This window comes from Caenorhabditis remanei, chromosome X (assembly GCF_010183535.1).
Source record: "Caenorhabditis remanei strain PX506 chromosome X, whole genome shotgun sequence".
NCBI lineage: Eukaryota > Metazoa > Nematoda > Chromadorea > Rhabditida > Rhabditidae > Caenorhabditis > Caenorhabditis remanei.
Window position 1 is genome coordinate 12,662,325 of NC_071333.1, and position 21,710 is coordinate 12,684,034.

The window sequence follows — 21,710 nt, forward strand, 5'->3', positions numbered from 1 at the left end:
AATATTTGGTCTGAACTAGGCTCTGATCATTTTCGCTGAAAATTCAATTATTTCTTTGTTTTTCAAAATTGAGAAGGAGAGGCCAAACTCATAAATTATTGATAACTGGCCTCAACCATCCAGATCACATTATTTCCAACGAATTCCAATTTTAACGGTTCTAACATCTCTATTTTCAGTTCCTCGTCACATTCCGCGTGCCTTCATTCCAAATCACCGGTCAATTCTACGATTTCCTTCCTGATATAAATAATACAATCGATTTCATAGTTTATTTTTTATTCCATAAACGAGATTGTAAGTAGAGAACGTTATACACAAAATACAATTCAAGAAAAAAACGACAAGACATTATTCTTCCAACGAAATTTGTGGAAATTTCAAATAAAAACCCTAGAAAGTAATGGCCACCGCGTCGGTTTGTGATTCGGTAATATGGGTGATGAATTAGTTTTGAATAGTTGATAGAAATAAAACTTTGAGCAAGAAATGGTTGGGAAACAAAGCAAAAAACAAGAATATTGTACATTCTACTACATCAAAGAGATTAGAAGGTAAAAATGCATTTCTTATGGCAAAAACTGGATAAGATCGGGTGAAAGATTGAGTTGAACGTTAGTTTACTTGTAAAGCTCATCGAGTTCCTTACGGAATGCTTTTTCAATGTTCTTTCTCTTCAATTTCAAAGCTTCAGTCAAAAGACCGGAGGCTGGAGTCCATGGTTCGTGACAGATGAAGATTTTTTGTGGGATTTCAACGCGTTGGAGCTTTGCTGAAAAATTATTTTGAAATATTTCGACAACTCACACAGTATATTATGAAAAATGTGAAAAACTTACAACCAACATATGAGGCCAACTCTTTTTGCAATGCCTCCACAACCTTCTTATCTTCGCAAAGCTTCTCAAAGTCTCCGGTGTCAACTCCTTGTTTCTCGGCCATTGCTGTCAAGTTCTTCTGGTTTGGAACGACCAATGCGACCAGGAAGCTTTTGTTCGAGTCACCATAGACACAGACGTTGTCAATATTTGGATTGGTCAACAGATTAGTCTCAACCTTTCCCAGTGAAATGTATTCACCATGAGACAACTTGAGCAAATCCTTTTTGCGATCTGAAACATCAACGTAATACTATCGAAATTTCAAAGAACAGCTTTTTAGGAAATCAAGATGAGAATCAAGTACGTACCAATAATCTTGAGGGATCCATCCTCTCTGAACTCTCCAATATCTCCAGTGGCAAAGAAACGTTTTCCATTAACTTTCACAAACTCTTCATTAGTTTTCTCCTCATTATTAAAGTATCCGAGAGCCACATTTGGTCCACTGATAAGAATTTCTCCCTGTGGTGGGTCGTTCTTTGGAGAGTATCCAGCCTCAGCCCACTCTTGCAACAGAATCTCGCAGCAAGTGAGTGGTGGTCCAACAGTTCCAGTTGACAAGTCATGGATATCAGCAATAGTTCCTCCTCCGCAAGTCTCAGTGAGTCCGTATCCTTGAACAACCGGGCAGCAGAAGCAGATATTCATGAATCTTTGGGTTTCTGGACTCAATGGGGCTCCACCAGACAGAATTTGACGGACTTTTCCTCCGAGAAGTTTTCCGATACGGTTGAAGACCAATCTGTGAAATGGAGACAGTTAGGTTTTTACTACACGTGGAAACTCACTTGTTCAAAATGAAACTAGTGTATCCTTCCTCATATCTCGATCTTTTTCTCTCATAACAAGTCTTGAAAAGTTGTTTGAAAAGTTCACTGTTAGCGTTGACCTCATCAATGACTGCCTTGAAAATACGATCCATTACAGCTGGGACACAAGCCATGAGGGTGGGCTGCAAGACCCAGCAGTCTCCGTGTTCACCCTTCATTATCTTTGGAGCTCTGTCGAACAAAGTTTGAGCAGAAGAATATCCGATTCTGACTCCTTTGGTAAAGACAACCATCTCAGCGCAGACTTCGAGAATATGGGCAAGTGGCAGGTATCCGATGTATCTATCCTCGGTTCTGAAAAACTTCACCAATTTGATTCTGCTACAAAAATGCTCAATTACCCAAGAATGATGTTGAAAGCTTGTCCGGCAGTAACAGCTACAATATTTTGATGTGAAATCATGACTCCTTTTGGATTTCCAGTTGTTCCGGAAGTATACATTATAAATGCCAGATCATCTTTCTTGCTGCGAATTGGTACTGGGTGTGCTGAAAATTGCCAAAATTAACGTCTATTTTCTAGAATTGTTATGTCAATGCACTTCAAATCCAAGCGGAGGACACTCTAAAGGAGGTCAGGTAATTGGTAACATGAGACATGAGGGTAGAGTAGAATAAATTGACAAAGGTAGATGTTGTCAGTAGGTTAAGACTGTAACTATGACAAGCGGATCACCCCCAAGCGACATACAATACTCACGCTCTCCACGGTCAAGAAGTTGGTCGAATGAGAGAAGAGTGAATGGAAGGTCAACATCAACTGATTCTCCACGGGATGCTGGATCCACACTGTCGAAGAAGATGATGTTCTCAATGGAGGTAGCTCCGTTGCTCATTGCTTTCTTCACTTTGGAAATGAGAGCTTCCGTGGTGAAAATGGTTTTGGCTCCGACTTCATTGATAGCGAATTGGACAGCTTCATCTCCAAGAGTCGCGTACATTGTGGCAACTGGAAAAATCAATAGTGGAATTCTAAAAGTTAAAAGATTTACTAACTTGGGAAGTTCATTTTCATGCAAGCCAATGCAGTGGTCATCCATTCTTCTCTAGTCTCAGCGAACAAGATGATTGGCTCCTTCTCCTGAAAAGAATAATGATGAGTCTTGACAACATTTGATAGTCCTTTTGACCAACCTCTTGTCCAAGACTAGTAAGTCCTGAAGCAATCATGTTAACCCGTTTGTCAACTTGAGCATAAGTTCTCCAGTGATAGTCTCCCATTTGCCATTTCTCGAAGATCTTTCCGTTGGATTGTTTCTCCTTGTGAACTTTGAGAACTTCGCGGGTTCCCATGCATGACAAATTTCCGTAACGACTGGAAATATTGAAAATTAGTAAGTCATTGTTTGGTAATAGATCTGAATAGGTTTAAATTATGTTGTTTTTAGATGTTGGTACGTTTGTGTGTAATTAATGTATGCTACAGCAATAAAACAGACTTCATCGTTATGATCGGTTTGTAGTTTACGAAAATCGGGTTTTGTGATCAGCATGTCTTCTCACCACTATTTGAGTACAAAGGTAGCGAAGAACAAATCACTAGAACTCATAAACAGTTGCCACTTTATAGATAACGACGACCATGAAACACACTGATAAGCTACTACCATGCGATCTCAATGATTTCATCTTCTGAGAGATCGAAGAACATAAAATACCTACCGGACACATTCCTCCCATTGGGTTCCAAGATCATGAATTCCCTCGAAAGATGAGTTCATGAGACCATCTTTTGCACTGATATTCTTCCATGGAGTAGATGGATCCGAGTTCTCTGGTTCCGCCTAAACAACACTTGAGTACATATTGTTTGTTTATGTGTACCAGGTGGTTACCTTGACTCTCTCCGACTTTTCGAGTTTTTCCGCTGGGTCCGCAAATATTTTGAATGGAATGAAAGTGACGATGTCGTAAATGAAAAACACAATCTACAAGGAGAAAACAAAATTATTTGTTTGCTGTCCAAACCTCAAAGTTCTATGTTTACCTTTAACAAAACAATGGCAAGAGTGATTGAGAATGGACGATCATGACCGTTTAAGGCTGATTTGACGTCAGATTCATCCACCATTTTAGGTTCTTCTGAAATGAAAATATTATTGGGTTAATTTGAGGGCAGTGAAATAACGGAGGTTTGGAAATCATATGACAGAGCGAACAGTAATGTTGCCAATTTAGAATTGGATTGCAAGAAGTCATGAGAAGGAAAATGAATATGGTGTGAGAAATGAGAAAGAGCAAAGAATATCTGATAAACCAACTTGTATTTTATTTGTTTATTCGAAAGTTGCGTGGCGCTGTTCGAGAGCACGTGGTTGCCTTGGTCCGCCTTTTTTTCTCCTCTCACCCAAGTTATGTATGTCTGCGCCTTTTGTCTTTTTTCTATTTCTACTTCTTCAACTTACGTAAAACGATTAGAGATAGAAGAAAAACAAGTGAGAGGGTGAAGGAAAAGAGACAAAAAGTGATTGAAGAAGATCACGCCACTAATAACGTCTGCTTTTGTGGAAAGGATACACAACACATCTTTGTGAGCTCTGAGCAGTGCCTCGCCTCGATGCTGGGTGATGGCAATTGTGTGTGGATGAGTGTAATAATTTTTTCGTGAAAAACAGTTGCAGAAACACTGAATTGTTGTCTACCTGAACAGCGAAATGAAGAAAAGAGAAGTAAGAACTGGTAAAATGGGTGGGACATACACAAACAACATCAGAACTGTTTTCTATGGAAAGAAACTGATTTTTGCTTTTTTGAACACCTTTAGAATTTTCAGTAATGGATGAAAAAGTCGGTCTTGTGTTCTCAACTCGTTTTTTTTTTGCGAAAGTTTAATTGTGATTAGTCAACCTGTGACTTTTGAAAGTTTTCTGACAGTTTGATAACTCAATTTCAGAAACTGAAAACGTTACTAGAATAAATATAGTAGGCAAGAGGGATTCTAGACGAAAAAGCATTGAAGACCCAAAATATCATAAACATCAGCATATTGAATATAAACAAATGCATTCACCTAGCCAGCAACGTATGTATCAAATTCGAGAAAACAACAAATGTTCGCCTCCTTGTCCACTTCCAACTTCTATTTCTTTTGTTCTTATATAGGAAGGTAAGAATTGGTTCCTGACAAACAACACCAATTTTTGTCGAAATTTAGAAAGTGAGCTCTGGTCATTTAGATTAAACAGAATTTGTATGGCGTCTCGTCGCAATTGCGAGAAACAAAACACTAAAAATTTTGAGGAGCGAAATTGAAAAACAAGAGACGAGGTCGTCGTGGAAAGTGATAAGAGAATGAGAAAATAAGAAAGCAAGGAACGTTTTGGGTTCGCTCCATCTGAGTTCAGAGTTTCCTCCTCCAGATGACCAATTGTTGTTATGGGTCCTCTTCCAGTCTGACTTTTCCTATCCTCATCGCTTGTACACACGGGTTACCGGTACAAAGTACGATAGTTGGGTGAGAGAAAAAAGAGAAAGACAAAATGATCATCATCTTTAGTGTTGTTCGTCGCAACGGAAGGTGAAATTGGAAATGAGAAGAAATGAGAGATGAAAGAGTACAAAGTTTTGTGTGGATGAGTCGTTTTGTGATAGAAAAGAAGAAGAAAAACGAAGACGAACAACACGCCAGAAGCCAGGGAAGTTAGAAGAAAAAACGTCATTCGATCAGCTGATAGTGGGAAGGGAAACGATAGGTAAAAGGTCCTATCTGTTTTTGAACACAAAACATCAAATAACTCACCGGATGATTGTGCAGTCGGAGATGACGCCATACTTTTTATTTCAATTATTTGAAATTGAAAATATTAGATGAACAACAAATTAGAAATAATTTTTGAGACTAACGACCTAACACTTGTTAGATGTTTTTTGTTGAACCTGATTCGGTTGAAGAATGACTGACAGACTGAATCTCTGCTTCTCTACAGTTGTCTATAATCAAATTAAGCTAAGGAAACAAAAGGGTAAGGTGTACTCTGACCGGTTTAAAACACATAGAATTGGTATAAAAAACGAAAGGAATAGACAAGGTGAAAAGTGTAGTGTCTATTTGTCTCATCAAGCGGCGAACCATGAAAAGAATCACTTGATTGACTGTTTTGTTTATCAAAGTCACAGGTCCTTTTTAGTACTTTTGAATTATTTAGAGGCTGTCGTTAAAAGTAAAGGCAAAGTTAGAAACTAATAAAACGAAAAACCAAATCTAGACCTTTTGGTTCTCTTCTTTACTTTTCATCAACAAAGAAAATCAACAAATATTTGGGTTTATCTTCAATTATTTTTTCGAAACAGTTGCACTCTTTGCGCTCTAACTATGCCATCGGTAAGATAGAACAGTCAAGTTGATCCACCTCATAGTTATTTTTTCTCTGCGTGTCATATCATCCACTCATCTATTCAAAGTGTTGTAATAACCAATGTGTGCGGCTGATGAGGGGAGACGAGGGAAAGAAGAGACCAGAGGACTCAATCAAGATTCGTGTATCGTGGAATGCTAGAAGAAATGTGAATGACAGCTGGAACACTATCATAACATCTGTTTTTGGTACCATTTAATCCGTGTGCTCACGGTTGCAGATAGAACAAGAAGGAACCGATCGGAATAACAAAACTGACAATGCCTATATTTGGAAAAACAGTATTTTGAATTTAAGGCACACAACAACAAAAAATTAGACAATATGCGCTTTGCTGTACTCGGAAAACTGGCGTTCTTCAAAAAACAAACGTCAAATTTAGAACTTCCAAAGATTTTGAAAAAGGTGGTTTTATAGTCAGAATAAATGTCGCTAGAGGACTAGAGCACCTACAGTAGTCCAATGAAAAAACTAGAATCAAATAGAAAAATGAGGTAGTTCACTTTCTGGGCAAGTCGAATGGCCAACGCGTGCGGAGTACATGGACCTACGGAGTGTCTGCTAGGCCCGAGCAACTGTTCACTCTCAGAAAGATGTAGATGAGGGCTGTGCTACGTTGGACCCTCACGATCATATCGTGGATCGATAGGACGGAGTACAAAGTACACTGGGTGGACTGCTGGTGGACTACACTTTGACCCGTCATGAGAGTATTTGAGGAGGAAAACTGCTATAAGATTATTACTCTTTTAGAATGCCATCTGAGTGAGAACGATGTAGTTTGTACAGACAGATGTTGTAGTGTGACATGTTGTAGTTGGAGAAAGGTTACAAATGTAATGTCGAATATGCCTGGAAAAAATTATTGACGCAGATCTTACCAGCCGAAAGATAATCTGTGAAAGCAACAATTTATAAAATCTTTATTGTATAATTAAAATTATTGCACACCAAGAAAAGCGACTTGATACCATTAATTGAAAATTGACCAGGGAAAATAGGTAATAATACAATAGAAAAAAACATCACAAATATTCAAACGAACCCGTATATTGAAACAAAAATGAATTCCGTAAACATCCAATAAATTCAATAAGGCGGTAAAAGTATATTTCTAACACCCAGATAATCAGACACGTAAATTGTGATAACGACTAGATGACTAGGCAAAGTTCTCAAGGAACGACGATGATGATGTTCGGTTTTCCTTGAGCATTTTATACGAATACTGACTCCGTGTCAACCCGAACGATGCCCTTCGTTTATCATCAAAGCAGAGTAATGAGTGCTCTTTGGCGCAAACCAAGACAAAAAGACAGAATACAGCAGTAAGGAAGAAAAGAGGTGCCCATAAACTCTCCGAGGTGGAATGAGTTCTGAAAATAGAAAACCCAAAACTAGACAGCGTGACATTGGACACCCACTCTTTCACAATCAGATTACGTGAAGAGTCGCGTAGCGGGAAGAAACGCATATGATAGATCATTGCTCCGAGAGCCCACTGAACTTCTTGTCCGGATATTGTAGACACGCTCTGAAACGTATGGTAAATTTAAAAAGTTTCTCTATTAGAAATCTCACCTGGAATTTGTTATGCGTTTTATCCACCGAGAATCCATCATGAAGAACTGAAGTGATCCATGCTGATTTGAAGCATTGCGTTTTTAACCGTTCCTCGTCCGCTCTTGGGTACAGATCTTTTTTCGAAGCAGCCTAGAACTTCAAGTTCAGTTTTTCCTCCATCCACATCAAGTACTTACCTGGATAGTCGACCATCTCTGCCCACAATATTGCTGAGACTTCTTAGCAATGTTTTCCGCATCATACTGTCCTCCTAGTCCAAGAACATCATGTGTTGAGTACCAGTATTCCGAGAATCCATACATTTCTACGTTGGAAAGAGGAATGTTTGGTGCTGGGACAGCTCCGAAGTAGCATTTGGCAACGATAGCTTTACAAACTTCTGATGATGTTTCTGGAGTCAATAACTGACGTACTTCATCAGCACAAGAGTTCCAGTTGCCAGTTCCCTGAAAAAAACAAGTATAAAAATAAGAAAGTCAAAATGAGAAATAACTTACTCTCCGAACAAAATTGTTTCCATTATCCATAGTGACGGTTTTGTGAAGGTTGAGTGGCATGCAGTTGTCTTGGATGACTGTTCCATTCAGATCTTTCAACTTTTCCATCAATTTGTGCTCATATTTTCGGATACCTGCAATTTAATCAGTTCCAAATGTTTATTATTTTTTCAGTTCTTACCTTCATTAACACCATATCCCAAGAATGTTGTCACAAAGAGCTTGTACTTGAATAACGAGTCGTCTTCTCGGCAGCCTAGGTTGATCTGAACCAAACAAAATTAAATGAATCGATAAAAAACAAAATCTCTCACGTTCTCTACATTGATACTGTTGAAATCATCATTGTCCGGAAGTTCATAAGCAATTTGTGCACTAGCACCACCCATGTCAATCATTCCAACTGTTTTCTGTCTCGCTTGTCCTGGAGATGTACCGGGGAAGTCTGGCTGGGTGGTTCTGTTGAATTTTCCTGTAAATTTCAAAAGTTGGTCAGTAGTGAATGGATAAAACCTCACCAAGAGCATAGTTGACAGCTATCCAACTGTAAATTCCTTCCCATTTCCCTTCAATTATCCTGATATGTTCTTTCAGTACTTGCATTGATGTGATCTTCGGAAGCTCTGTTCTGAGATTTGTGAGAACTGCTTCTTTTTGTCTGAAAAAATAACGAATATAGTTCTTACGTTGGAACAAATATATAAAACATACTCATCCGGGATTAATCGCATTCCTGCCGTAGCAAAAATGAAAACAGGAGTGTACGGTCGTTTTTCTTCTGGAATGTGTAATTCGGCGAGTTCCATCAGCGGCCTTAGATATTCTGAAATTATATTAGTTTTTTCATTGATGAGTTATGAATTTCTTACCAGCTGCTTGATCAGGTTTTGTTCCAAATGTACTCAGCCCTGGGCTGATCTTCTTCATGACTGGTTTATTCTCAAAAACGACAGGTTCAATTTGAATGAGCTCGGTGTCTGAAAATTAAAATTTATTTTAATTTTAAACTACTATAGTTGAGTCTACCTGATGTGCTAACCCAGTTGTAAACGAATAACCGTGTACCAGTTGAACCTGCATCACATATCACTCCGTAAGATCGTTCTTGTTCTGAAATCACAAAAAAAATTTTTTCAAAAACATACAAATATATAAAAATTACCTTGTAGTATCACATTCGCCGACGTGTGTGCTTCAACCGCATATATAAATATAAATACTGGGATTAAGATCATTGCCGTGACGGCAAAAATGGTGAATCGCAGACTGACACGCATAAGATCACCGCATTCGGAAGCTGAATAGAAGAAAAACATTATTTGGTGAAAACTGAGAACGTAAGAGCGGAAGTTTGTGCATGGTAAAATCAAAAGCGTAAATTTTATGAATCATTTTACTATAGTTTCTTTTGAAGAAAAAACAATAGGCAAACTTTAATTTAATTTCAATATTTTTTCGCTACCACTGTTTTATTTAATCAAAAAAGAGAACGAAAATTAACTTCCTCAAGCTTGTTGCAACATTCTGAACCTTAGAAGAAGATTCTCAGAAATCCTTCAATAAAACCGGATTTCCACTAAAATCTCGTAGAATCCATCAAACCAACGGAGAAGCAGAACGATAGTCGAAACGCGTTGCCTGACTAAGCGCCAGCGTGGATTTGTTCGTTCTCTGCGTCTCTTTCACTAAATTATAAAACGCGTCGTTGGAGTGTTAGGCATGTTGAAAACCGAGCAAACATCGATGTCATTGATTGATTCAAAAGCGAGAATCGTATGTGTATGAAACTATTCAAACCGGAAAACTAGAATGTGCAAAATGCTGATGTGCTCTTCGAGTAGTATTGATAGGAGGTGGTGAAAGATTAATGATATCTTAAAAGTCAGTGATAATAACACTGGACTGTAAAATTAAAAAAACATTTTTACTTGACAGGTTTATTCATTATTATATCAATGGGAACGGGGGAATGACCAATAAATAATTAAAAATGACATGAAGAGGGGGACCCGAATGACATATTGACTATAGGATCAATATGATTTGTTGGAATCATTTTACAGAATTATAAAGCAATATAAAACTTTTTATATTAAAGAACAGTATTAATAATGATGCTGAGGTTGTTGATACTTTTTGTGTGGCGAACCATGGTGGGGAGAACTATGTGGTGAACCATGGTGAGGAGAATTGTAATGCTGAGGATTGTGTCCGTACGCGTGTCTTGCATGCTGTTGTGCCGATTGATAGTGAGGAGAATAATGAGGCTGGTGATGAAGCGGGTGATGATGCTGGAAACGTCTTGGCAAAGCTGGTCTTCTCATCGGCGACCGTTTTGAAATCTCATAGTACAACTTGTCAAACTCCTGAGCGGTACTCTCCAGTAGAGGAAGAAAATCTTCTGGAACCACGTTATCCTCATCTCGCAACAACATAGAAAAGTTCCAAGCAAGATTTGCACTCTGCCCATACTGCACCATTTGCTTCATGTTTCTGATCTCGTTGTCATAAAGAGGACGTCTATCATGTAGCTTACGCATTGCTCTGAACAACTTGTTGAGGTAGAATTGCATTGCTTCCGAGGAATACCATCCGGTGACTGAAATGTATTGTTTAAAAATAAAAGAACAGCTGTAGAAAACTCACGTTTTGTGTAATCATGCATTGGTTCAACTCCTGGCATTTCGAGTTCCCGCTCGGTCAGTTCTTCAATAGCTTCCTCATCGTCAGCTAATGCAACTTGTTCTCTGAACTTCTCCCATGTCATGTTGAGCTGAAAAGTATGCATTTTTAGTTTCTGAGGTAGTTTCAGACTTAGAGCATGATTCAAATCAACAAAATAATACTCACCACAATAACTTCGATGTATTTCTCATCCTCTTCTTTCACTGCAGCCTCTTCAACCGATTCACTTTGGTTTTCACCGTCGTTAGCTTTGACACAACTATCAACTGGAATAGTCTTGACTGGTGTGTTTTGAACTTTGAGCAAATCTTCCGGCTCTTCTGGAACGTCTGACTCGTCTACAATGCAAGTTGATTCTTTTAACTCAATTCCTCCCGAGTTGTCGGCTGATTCACTAGAGACATTCAGTTCATTTTGATCGGCTGACTTGTCGGAGCCCTGATCGGCTGACTTGTCGGAGCCCTGATCGGCTGACTTGTCGGAGCTCTCTTCTGTCCCAACTGCTTCCAACGGAATCATCTTTATTGGAGTTGTTGTTCTGAAGTCAACGTCACCGGATGGTTCTTCTGGTTCGTCTGGTTCATCTGGTTCTTCTGGTTCTTGAGCTTCTGGTTCCAGTGGAATAGTTGCAATTGTTGGAATGATCTTCACATCTTGTGCCGTAGCTGGAGCCATGTCTGGAGAAGCTGGACAGTCGTATGGTGGTGGACTTTCTGGAGAATCGTCTTCCATTGGAGTAGCCATTGGAGCATTTTGTTGTGCCCTCTCGTACTCATACTGCCTTAACATTGCCATTTGCTGTGCATACTCCATGTTTGCTGCTTCTTGTCTTGCAGCTTCTTGTCTTGCAGCTTCTTCTTTAGCTGCTTGTTCAGCTGCTTCTGCTTCAGCGGCTGCTGCTTTTTCTGCTATTTTCAACTTGCGTGTCTCCTCATCGTAGTAAGTTTTGTCTTGCTGTTCGAGCCCACGAAGTCTAAGAATGACTGGACGACGAATACCAGTGTGACGTTCTGAAGCACACGCAACAAGGAACACGGGTTCAGGAATCTGAAACTATATCATTCTTACTAAACAATCTTTTATAGGAAAAACCTACTTCCTCAACCACTTCAGCTGGTTTCACTTCTTCTTTTGTATCAGCTTGCTGCTCTTCAGTCTTCTCCTCAGCCTTCTCCGGTTCCTCAGCTTGTTCTTCTTCCATAGGTTCATCTTCCTTCTCAGGCTCCTCTTCCACTAATTTTTTTGCTTTTCTACCTCTTCCAGGCGTCGCTGCCTTCTTAGCACTAGCAGGAGAATGCTCTTTTACAGCCTTCCGTTTTCCACCGCGTCCAGAAGCTTTCGCAGGTTTTCTTGTGGACTTCCGTTTTGTGGGTGTGTACTCCTCATCGTCGTCGTCGTCATCATCATCACCTATTGCTTTCCTTTTTCTGGATTTTTTTGCTGGAGTTGTGAGAACTGGCTTGACTTCTTCTTCAACGTCTTCTTTGACTTTTTCTTCCTTGACTTCCTCTTCTTTGATTTCATCTTCCTCCATTACTTCTTCCTTTACTTCTTGTTTGACTTCAGCGGTAGCCTCTTCTACTTTTTCCGCTCTGCTCTCATCTTCAATGATGGTTACGCTGTCATCCTTATTGGCATCCAGACTTGTATCTTCTTCCTTCACTTTTGGGTTGATCTCTTCGCCAAGCAATGCTTTCAGAATCTTATATGCAGCTGCACTATTCACTTTTGTGCCTGAAAACCACAGAAATTAATCAAAACTCACACCTATCTCTACTCGACACGTACCTTTCTTATCGTAGCACTGGTCAACTGGCATAATGAATCCTTTGGCCAAAATAGAAATCGACTCCAAAGGTTGGAAAGTGGAAGTTGCGATGACTTTGATACTTTCCAGATCATAATCATCTTCCTCGTGCAATAGAACTGGGAAGAACTCAGTTTTCATCAAGAATCCGAAATTGACTGTCGTCAAGTATTCACTGAGAAATCTTTTATGAATCTTCTTAGCACATTTCTTCACGTCGCGATGCTTGACAACATGAACTAGTCTTTTATGTTCAGGAGAAATATCGATCTTTTTCCCGGAAAAATCCAGGAAAATGAGCTTATTCTTATAATTCTCGAACATAGAAAGTAACTGAAACCGAATTAACTTGTTGAATTAAAAACAATCAAATACTTACTCTATCGTCCACAACGGAGGAGATAATGAAAAACAAGTTGTCGTCGTTTCCGTCGCCACTGAGAACTGAATTCCAGAAAAACAGAAGATCATTCTCTTTCGATGCATCGTTCATCACTTTCTCTGCATCTCGAATCATCTTCTCCGCTTTTCCTTCCTCGACTGGAATGTAGACGTCTCCGATATGCTAAAAATTGAATAATTTCATGTTTAAACCAACGGAAAACCTACAATATGAACTCTGCCAAAGTAAGCTGGTTGCAAATCACTCATTTTTGCCAAATGTAACAGAAAATTGTTCACTTTGTTCATTGGCGTCTTCTGATGATCGATTTTGACGTGCATCTTCAGACTCGCGTCGACCAATATGTGAATTTCCTTTCGTACCCTCATTTCTGCAATAAAAATCGATTAATTTATTAAAAAGAAACTTATAATTATATTTTTAACAGCAAAATTCATAAGAAAAAATGACGGAAACATATTATTCAACGCTCAATATATATCAATAATGCAAAAATGCTGGGAGAACGTTAAAGGCGCACACACTTATTTGAAAAGGTCTCGTCGCGATGTGTCCATAGAGCGCACTTGCACCTTCCCCTCGGAGACGCACGTCTCTTTCCCCACCTTTCCCCCGTTTACTGTTGGTTTGTATCGAAAAATTATTGATTTCAGGCCAAGATGAGACCGACGGCAGTTGCTATGGGAAAACATTTCGGTAATCTTGGCAAGATGTACGGAGAACATCGATTCGCATTAGCACCAAACGAGCAGAAGGCGTATAAAGGATTTGTGGACCAGGCATTTGTGAAAACCTTTAAGACCTACGTTTGGGATCAATGGTACTACTACATCCCACAAACCATCGGAGCCTACCTTCTCTACGACTGGGCTAAGAAGACCAACCACGAAGCTAACCGCAAGAACCCAGCAGATTATGCCAATGATGTATAAAATAAGTGCGATGGTTAATTAGCTCGTTTTTTTTGAATAAGTTCTTCAAAGTTTTTTATAAAAACTGAATAAACTTGTAGAAAATATATACTGTTTGATCTTTATCCAGAATTAAAAGAAACATATTGCACAAATGTTACTTGTAAGCAGAAATGCAAGCTATCATATACAAAAAAAATTCTCAAATTCTTCTTCCCACAAATTCCAATTATTTTGGAAACTATTGGTCAACTAATACGATTACTTGCTTGTATAAGCACATATTTGTGATTTCCTGTATACTTTCCAACAGATTTGCTCACTAATTCCACACAATGTTCACCAAAATTGACGAGAAGATTGTTTCTGCACACAAACGGCCGGATTTTCAGAACGAGATCAAGTGAACTAACTACAAAAGCTATGGATTACAATGAAAACTGTGCTGGAGAGCTTGACGGAAGAATTCATGAAACGAAATTCAGCAATTTCAGCAGAAAAAGTATTTATGAGAATGAATCACTATAAACTGGCAAGATGGAAGATGGAGAATTTTGAGAAAAAAATTACACTGTGTCTTTGGAATCATTCACGACAAAGTTGTTCAGAAGTTCAATTCAAGGTGTTGGTCTACTCACTGGTGATAAGATCTTGGTCTACTCATTGGTGATAATTGTTTCTTTCAAAATTAACAAGAAGAGTTGTGTTTTTCTTATTATCTACTATGCAACAAGCAGACGACTTAATAATCTCGATGTGGTAAACGTGCAGGTTGTCATACGGGGGAGTCAAAGACAATCTTTGCGTTTAGTTCGGTTTTGATGTCATTAGGTTGAGTACCTTCGTCTTGATCATGTTTTTCAACAACACCAATTTGTACTGTCGCCCTATTCAATAATGTTAACGGAGACCATTTGGTCGGATTTCTCTCTCGAAAAAAGTTCGAGATATCTAGACTTGGCCACTTCAAAATCATCTCCAGAAGATTTATGTTTCCTGAAATCGAGAGGCTGTCTGGCATTTGTGCGCCCCTGTTTCTGTAGTTACCATTCCACATATGCATAGCTATTTCGAGAGTTTTCTCTTGAACAACATTGGTATTAGCTCTCAAAAGCTTTCGTGAGACGTTGTTTCGTTTTATAATCTATTTATAATTGTTTTATTGTAGAAATTTTATAGTGAAAGCGATCTCACCGGTCACTTTTTATTGAATCTAAATATATCTCAGCTGATCTTTCAAACTTCAAACATTGAAAAAGCAGTGTACTGTTAGTCTTTGTTTTATTGGATAACTTTGACAGCAGCTTATCAAATATTTGATGAGATATCTCCTGAGACGTGAAAAACAAATCCAAAATAACGCGTGAAACCCTTATTCTCCGAGAGTGATTTTTAATTTCATCTTCACTTCCGTTTAAGTGTACTCTCTTACTATTTTTAGACGGGTAGATATTCTGCAAGTATTGCACAACTCTATTTTTCATTCAGTGTCTCATGCGGTAGCACTTTTTGAGAACCTTATGAAAGAAATTTATAATTCATCATCTTTTACGAGGGCAGACAATGATTTTTTGGTGAAGAAGAAAAAGTGAAGTATAGTCATGAGGAATGATGAAAATGAATAATGAGAGCTTAGACAGTAGAAAATGAAACGTGTGACTTCACTATTTTTCAACAATGTTTTTCATTACTTATTGTTAAAAATAGTCTTCAAACTTTTTTTTCTTTTCTTTTTCGTTTTTCAGGGACTGTTCTTTTCACAAGTAGAAATTCGAGAAAAGTGGCAATTACCGGATCAAATATACGACGAAGAACTCTTCTAGATGTTTTTTGATACCTTGATAATGACCGACATCTTCGAGAGCATCAGTTTTCTTGTTTTTCGTTTTGAGTGCCGGTGAACCCCGCACCGCCAGCTCATATATTCTGTGGTCCCTCGGCAAAACGTGTCACATTTTTCATATTAGAAGGACGCCTCTCAAGATGAAAAAGCTCTCTCGCTCTAAGATGACACATACACAAAAACCTTTCTACACGTCTCGCTTTCTTGACATGCCCAATTGTGATTGCATTAATTATCGGTCATATCCCAATCTATCGGATTCCCAATCCGCTTTTGTGGCCGTAGGCTCCCCGCGCGAGCAGTCTATCGCTTCTTTCCTTCTTCCCCCATCTGTTTCATCTCATTTCTGCACCCTTATCCCATTTAAGAGGCGCCACCACAAACCAACGCATACGCTTTGTCGGAACGGAAATGCAGTAGCATTGTCCATGATTCCGTGATTCCAACTAAGTTTTTTTGCATGTTAACCACAAATGTAAAGAAGCATGTTGCTCTGGTTGGTCGAAAGCAGGAAGGGTAAACAGAAAAATATACTTTCGAATATCAGAATACATTGTCTCAGTTCTTTCTCGTTTATTTTGCATGCTCAAGGGTTTTCAAGTTTTCCAGAGTGAATACATCTACGGCCGTGTGACCATTTAATTAAGGTTTTTGATCGGACTCTGTGTCTCTTGAAATGTAAATATTCCCGTCTTCTGAAGTATATGTGGACGTGAATCGGGCTGTGTAAGCTGGTTGGATTCTGAATGCACTGCGTATTTTTGTCGTCTTCTTATTTCTAGTTTTGCAGCAATTTTAGATATTTTCTTCTTTGAAAGCTTCTGCATGCCTGGAATGAACTTATAATGTTCAGGAAAACTGACGTTCTTGCGAAAAGTGGAGGCTATAAAACTTTATGTCGACATCTTGTAGGGACTTATAGAACATTCATAGTTTGTTCCAAACTTTAAAATTCGACACCGTCTAGACACTTTTATTTTCATCAGAAACAAAGAAACTACTTGTGTATTTTGTCAATTTTTATCATTACTCCATCTGTGAATAGAAAGTCCATTTTCTTTTGTTTTTCTTAATTAGAGCTGTTTTCAACAATAATAATCGAGTACACTTTATACCCAGGGATACTTTCTCATGTCTCCTGAGAATTCCTCTAATGAGATGCAATGTGGATAAATGAATGTCAACAGAAGAAGTTTTGAATCTCGGAAAAAAAGGGGCAGATTCTTTTAGATTCTTTTGTTTTCATGCCGTTCTTTTTCTCCTTTTCTCGATTATTCCACCCTCAATTTCACGTGTCATCTTCCAAAAAATGAGTGTCCTGTTTGCAGAGAAGGAAAAAAAAACAGCTTTTCAGATTTTTCCCATAGCAATTTCCGTGTCTTGTGTGGGAAGAAAAATGGCTGCAAATGTTTGAAAACGTGTAATTTTAGATGAATTCATCCGGAATCCCACTTTTCCCATTTTGTTTTCCAGAATGTCTTACTGTAGGTTCCGAATTTTTAGGAAACTTTTTGATTCTTTGAAATACTGTTTCAAAACAGCTGATATGGTTTCTAGACTGGTAGAATTCAATGAATACTGTTTCTCTAGAAATCTTCCATACGTTTCTTCTTAAATTAAAATAGCAAAACACGGCGGCGCACTATCCTCTTTTCTTTCCCATCCATTTTCTTTTCGGTCCTTTTCGAACCCAAATAATTGACTTCATTTGTGCGTACTTCACCCGTCGCTTATATTGTGATCAACCTCATCATCTTGCCATACAATTTCTTTGTCAAAAGGAACCTCAAATAACTCTGCGACAGCACGTGCACACACATTCTACACCCTCTTTACTCTTTTCAGTTGCTTTTTTCTGAGACATATATCAATCTATTTTTGCTTATGAATATATATGTATATATCTGTAACTTGATCCGAAACAAATACGTTTTAGAAATAACAGAAGACTTGTCAAGGAGAAAAACACAACTTGATTTGTTGGAGTGAGAATGAAATCGAAGAGATCATTGATTCGTGCTATACTCTTCGTTCTTCGACTCCAGAAAAATGTCAATGTTCGACGAAATCAATCTCGTCGGAATACTATTTTCACTTCAAGAAACATCACGCGGTAAGTGACTCAAAGCTCAAAATACTAAAACATCAAATAGTTCTATTTTAAAATATTCTTAGTTTGTGATTTCCATTTTTAACAGTCGCATGGTGCCGGAATCCACATAAATGATTCTGGATACTTCCTCATGTTTTTCGGTTTTTCTGGCTGGTTTTTTTTTCTGAGATTCTCGGTTCTTCTCAGATTCCGTTATCCCAATTCTCCGTTTCCCGTTTTTGTGAAAAAGAATTTGGGTTTTTGGTCGGTTTTCTCCTCCCTCTAACTCATGTCAGTCTCATTCAAACATCTGTTTCATTTTCACTAAAGCTCTATTACTACGCATTCATTTTTCAACCGAGAATCGTTGAGAAAACCAGGAAAACACTATGATATTTTTGAAATTTTCACCATCTTCTATATTCTTTCAACGGAAGAAAAGAAAGCTGCAACGGTAAGTTGAGACTCAGTTAGTGAGAGTTTTCTTCAATCTAAAAAGTTAAAATTTATTTTCAGAGCTTCCTGTTCTATTTTAGGTTCTGAAATGCACAAAAAACATTTAGAAATTCTCTTTCCGGGTTGTTTACTACTTATGATGTCATCACACCCACAAAAATTGAAATATTTGTGTAGGGCATCCCGTCATTATTCTAAACATCCGATCCACCAGATGTCAGAATTACACAGACAGATTTTGGATTCAAAGAAGCGTCAGTTTGTACAATCCAATTTTGAGTCTGATCCCTGAAATGTAGTCACAAACCGACTACAAACAGTGTTGAGAGAACTCGAAAAGCTGATAAGAAAGGGTCAAAAATGACAATAGTCAGAAGTTCTAAAATCGTGCGAAATTTGAAAAAAAAACTATTTTAGAAACCGACACCAAGAAATTGCCAGTGACAAAAAAAAGAATGGAATGCAGTTCTGCTCCTTCCCTAGCAAACGAGCACCTATAAATCATTGATTTAAGAGACCAATACCATTACAGATGACATATGTTTGTTGATGAGAAATGACGGGAAACTAGAGATTGAGGGTGGTGGGAAAGACGGGGAGATGCGAAGAATAAACTATTTTCCAATTTTCAAAAGTCGCCGGATTTCAGATGCGAATCTACCAAACATCGACGTCGCTCGTCCCACAAAAGTACCCAACGTCACAGGAACAGTGCGCCGAGCAGCTCGTACCCACTCCGGTCTGTTTACCTGTTATTTTATCAGTTGTTCTCGTTTTTTTTTTCCGGGTGTGAGAAGAAGCAATTGTGCTTTTCTTCAGTTCTTAGTTTTCGATTGATCTTTAAATTAGACGACGACATTTTTTAGGTCACCAAGTGTCATCCGCTCTTCGTTTCTCGACAATCACCACAATCAGCAGGACAATCTTTGTGATTTTGGTTAGTTTCACGGATTCCACTTTTGTTTTTTCTTCAGTCAAACTTTTTTTCTTTGTTGTTTGAAGTTCTCATATTATTCCGTTTCTCAACCTATTCTTGTCCACAGCGTGAAGTAACGGAGTAGTTCGTCTTATCGGCGAATCAAGATGTTTGACGCAAAATAGAAAACCGAAGCGTCCGGCAAGTAGGTGCATTGTGCGAAAAAAGGGGAGAATCGAAGTGACACCTCTTCGTCGCCCACATATTCTTGATTGTTCCCTCGTCTCCTACCGAAATGTCTTCATCCGTTTGCAAATTGCCAGTCATTTTGTTTCCATCCCATCCATTATTTGAACCACTCTCGCCGAAAAGACATTGCTGGAAAGATCACAACTATTTTCTTTTCTTAAATTTTCTGCTGGAAAGTCACCCACTTTTTCCATGTCCTTTCACGTTGCCATATTTACTTTTTACATTCCAAATTTCATTTCATTCTCTTAAAATGATAGTGTCCGTCCGGTATCGGGTGACTGGAATCAAAAGATGAAATTTTCAAAAACTGCCCTGATCAAGCACTTATTCTCTTTTTTTCAACTCTTATCTAAAATTGAGTTTCACATTTTCGCTAATTCGTATACTTTTACCGTTTTTTTCCTTCATATTTAACAATCTTTAGTTGCGTTATTATCACGAAAAACTTGTGACCACTAATTTTATTTTATACCAAATGAGTTGATAATCAGCAGGAATGAATTTCAACGACCTCGTCCATCTCGACGTGATAAAGTTGAGAAAAAAAAGATATTTTGGTCAGAATCGAAACTGTTATCTTTCATTTTCCGAATTATTCGTGTGCACATATGTGCACAAACCTATTCAGATAACGTGTCGGGGCATCGCTTTTTTACCTATTGCCAACTTTTTTTGATATTTTTTAGAAGATTAGTCCTCCGTTATACTTTAGGTTTTACAACTAATCGAAATCAAACAAAATGGATTATTGACCATGTCAATACTTAGAAAATTAAAGAAAATTATTTGCATCATAAGTTTTTTCGGTACGGAAATAACCAAACAAAAACGTTTTTTTCCTTTTTCCATTCGTCTCCCCGGTCAGAAAAGAACACTGCGGTACCTGTGATTCACAATTCATTACACTTTTTGCAGGAGCATTTTCCGCCATGTCTCAACCATACTTGGTTGGCCTCGACGATTCGAGGGGCCGACCGCTGATCAGTGTCTGTGCAGGAGCTGCTCACACATTGGCTTCTACCGCTCTTCTCTGCAGACAACAATCATTGGATGAACCGGCCACAAGGTTCGTTTGACCTCACATTCTGCAGAATATTCAGGAAAAGTCATCCGACTTTCCAATTTAATCTGAAAAAAGCGTTAGAACAGAGGAAATGAGTTCTTGGAAAAGCCGTGACCGAAAAAAGATGTTCCAAGAATCACTTTGATTTCATTAGATGAAATTAAATTTCAAATTCTCATTGTCAATTATTTCCTTTTTTTACCATTTCATTTTGTTTCAGAGCACTGGAGAAGGTCGCGTCCGGTCCACTTCTTCGAGGTATGTTTGTTTTTATTGGTGTTTCTATCTTTCCGTATCTCGTTGCTTGTCAATCTTTTCTGGTAAGATTGAAAGAAAAATTCACGACGTATAGTCAAGACGTCTCAATATTGTTTGTTGCGTCATCTGAATGTGAGAAAAAAATACAGCAAAAACGAAGAACATACTCTCTATTCCTCCTGTTTTCATACCAGTTTCAAACTTTATTGAATTTTCTGTTTACAAAACTCTACGAAAATGGCTAAGCCTGAGTGTTCTCGTAGTAGACCCACTGAAAGGAGAAGAATCAAATCCGTTTCACTTCGTTCATTATCACGTATTATCAGAGGTAAGGGCAGGCATTCAACTCAAAATTTGTTGATAATAAAAAACATCATCGAGTCTGGAAAGTTACTATTTTTGGAAACGGAAAGGAAAAAAAAACTTATCTGGAGGAATAGGTGACAGTTGGTTTTTCCAATGTTTTATTCTCCATCAATGATATTTCTAGTGTCGAGAATAACTGTGGAAATATGTCTCATGTCTCTTTAGAATTCCTGAGTTTTGCCACTATTTTCACTAAAATCGAACAGCCAGGTTGGTGGTAACTTAACATGCGGCAGTCGTCAAATTGATGAATGCTTTGTTGACCTGATTTAACTGTTTCATCCGTTTACCCGTCAAGATTAACGCCGAGATGCGACACTCGTGCGTCTCTTCTTATCCTTTTATCCACCGATCATCATTTGCATAGTTATTCGATAAAAGTCGACTTTCCCACAGTTTAGTAAGGATTCAAATTGTTTCCAAAATACTGATGATGTCATTAGATGGTTTTTCATTTGTTTTCAATTAAATTTTTCATTTTTAGGCATCTCAGTCCAAAGACAATCAAGTG

General features: G+C 38.2%; 4 protein-coding genes across 4 annotated transcripts; 1 reads left to right on the forward strand and 3 right to left on the reverse strand.

The window, feature by feature from the left end:
• Positions 1-620: 620 nt before the first annotated feature.
• GCK72_024494 (uncharacterized protein) lies at positions 621-3,782 on the reverse strand (the record flags this gene model as incomplete). Its single annotated transcript, XM_003117915.2, has 11 exons — positions 621-772; positions 840-1,112; positions 1,190-1,623; positions 1,670-2,005; positions 2,053-2,200; positions 2,412-2,660; positions 2,708-2,792; positions 2,846-3,026; positions 3,374-3,495; positions 3,547-3,639; positions 3,699-3,782. The coding sequence occupies 11 exons, from the start codon at positions 3,780-3,782 to the stop codon at positions 621-623; spliced, it is 2,157 nt and encodes a 718-aa protein (XP_003117963.2).
• Positions 3,783-7,228: 3,446 nt separating this feature from the next.
• GCK72_024495 (uncharacterized protein) lies at positions 7,229-9,424 on the reverse strand (the record flags this gene model as incomplete). Its single annotated transcript, XM_053735917.1, has 12 exons — positions 7,229-7,442; positions 7,491-7,600; positions 7,648-7,779; positions 7,827-8,096; positions 8,148-8,281; positions 8,329-8,413; positions 8,462-8,619; positions 8,666-8,805; positions 8,859-8,970; positions 9,017-9,124; positions 9,174-9,257; positions 9,310-9,424. The coding sequence occupies 12 exons, from the start codon at positions 9,422-9,424 to the stop codon at positions 7,229-7,231; spliced, it is 1,662 nt and encodes a 553-aa protein (XP_053579483.1).
• Positions 9,425-10,252: 828 nt separating this feature from the next.
• GCK72_024496 (uncharacterized protein) lies at positions 10,253-13,410 on the reverse strand (the record flags this gene model as incomplete). Its single annotated transcript, XM_053735918.1, has 7 exons — positions 10,253-10,746; positions 10,794-10,920; positions 10,998-11,879; positions 11,929-12,566; positions 12,621-12,972; positions 13,019-13,204; positions 13,249-13,410. The coding sequence occupies 7 exons, from the start codon at positions 13,408-13,410 to the stop codon at positions 10,253-10,255; spliced, it is 2,841 nt and encodes a 946-aa protein (XP_053579484.1).
• Positions 13,411-13,701: 291 nt separating this feature from the next.
• On the forward strand, positions 13,702-13,974 carry GCK72_024497 (uncharacterized protein; the record flags this gene model as incomplete). Its single annotated transcript, XM_003118179.1, has 1 exon — positions 13,702-13,974. The coding sequence occupies one exon, from the start codon at positions 13,702-13,704 to the stop codon at positions 13,972-13,974; it is 273 nt and encodes a 90-aa protein (XP_003118227.1).
• Between the last annotated feature and the right edge of the window lie 7,736 nt (positions 13,975-21,710).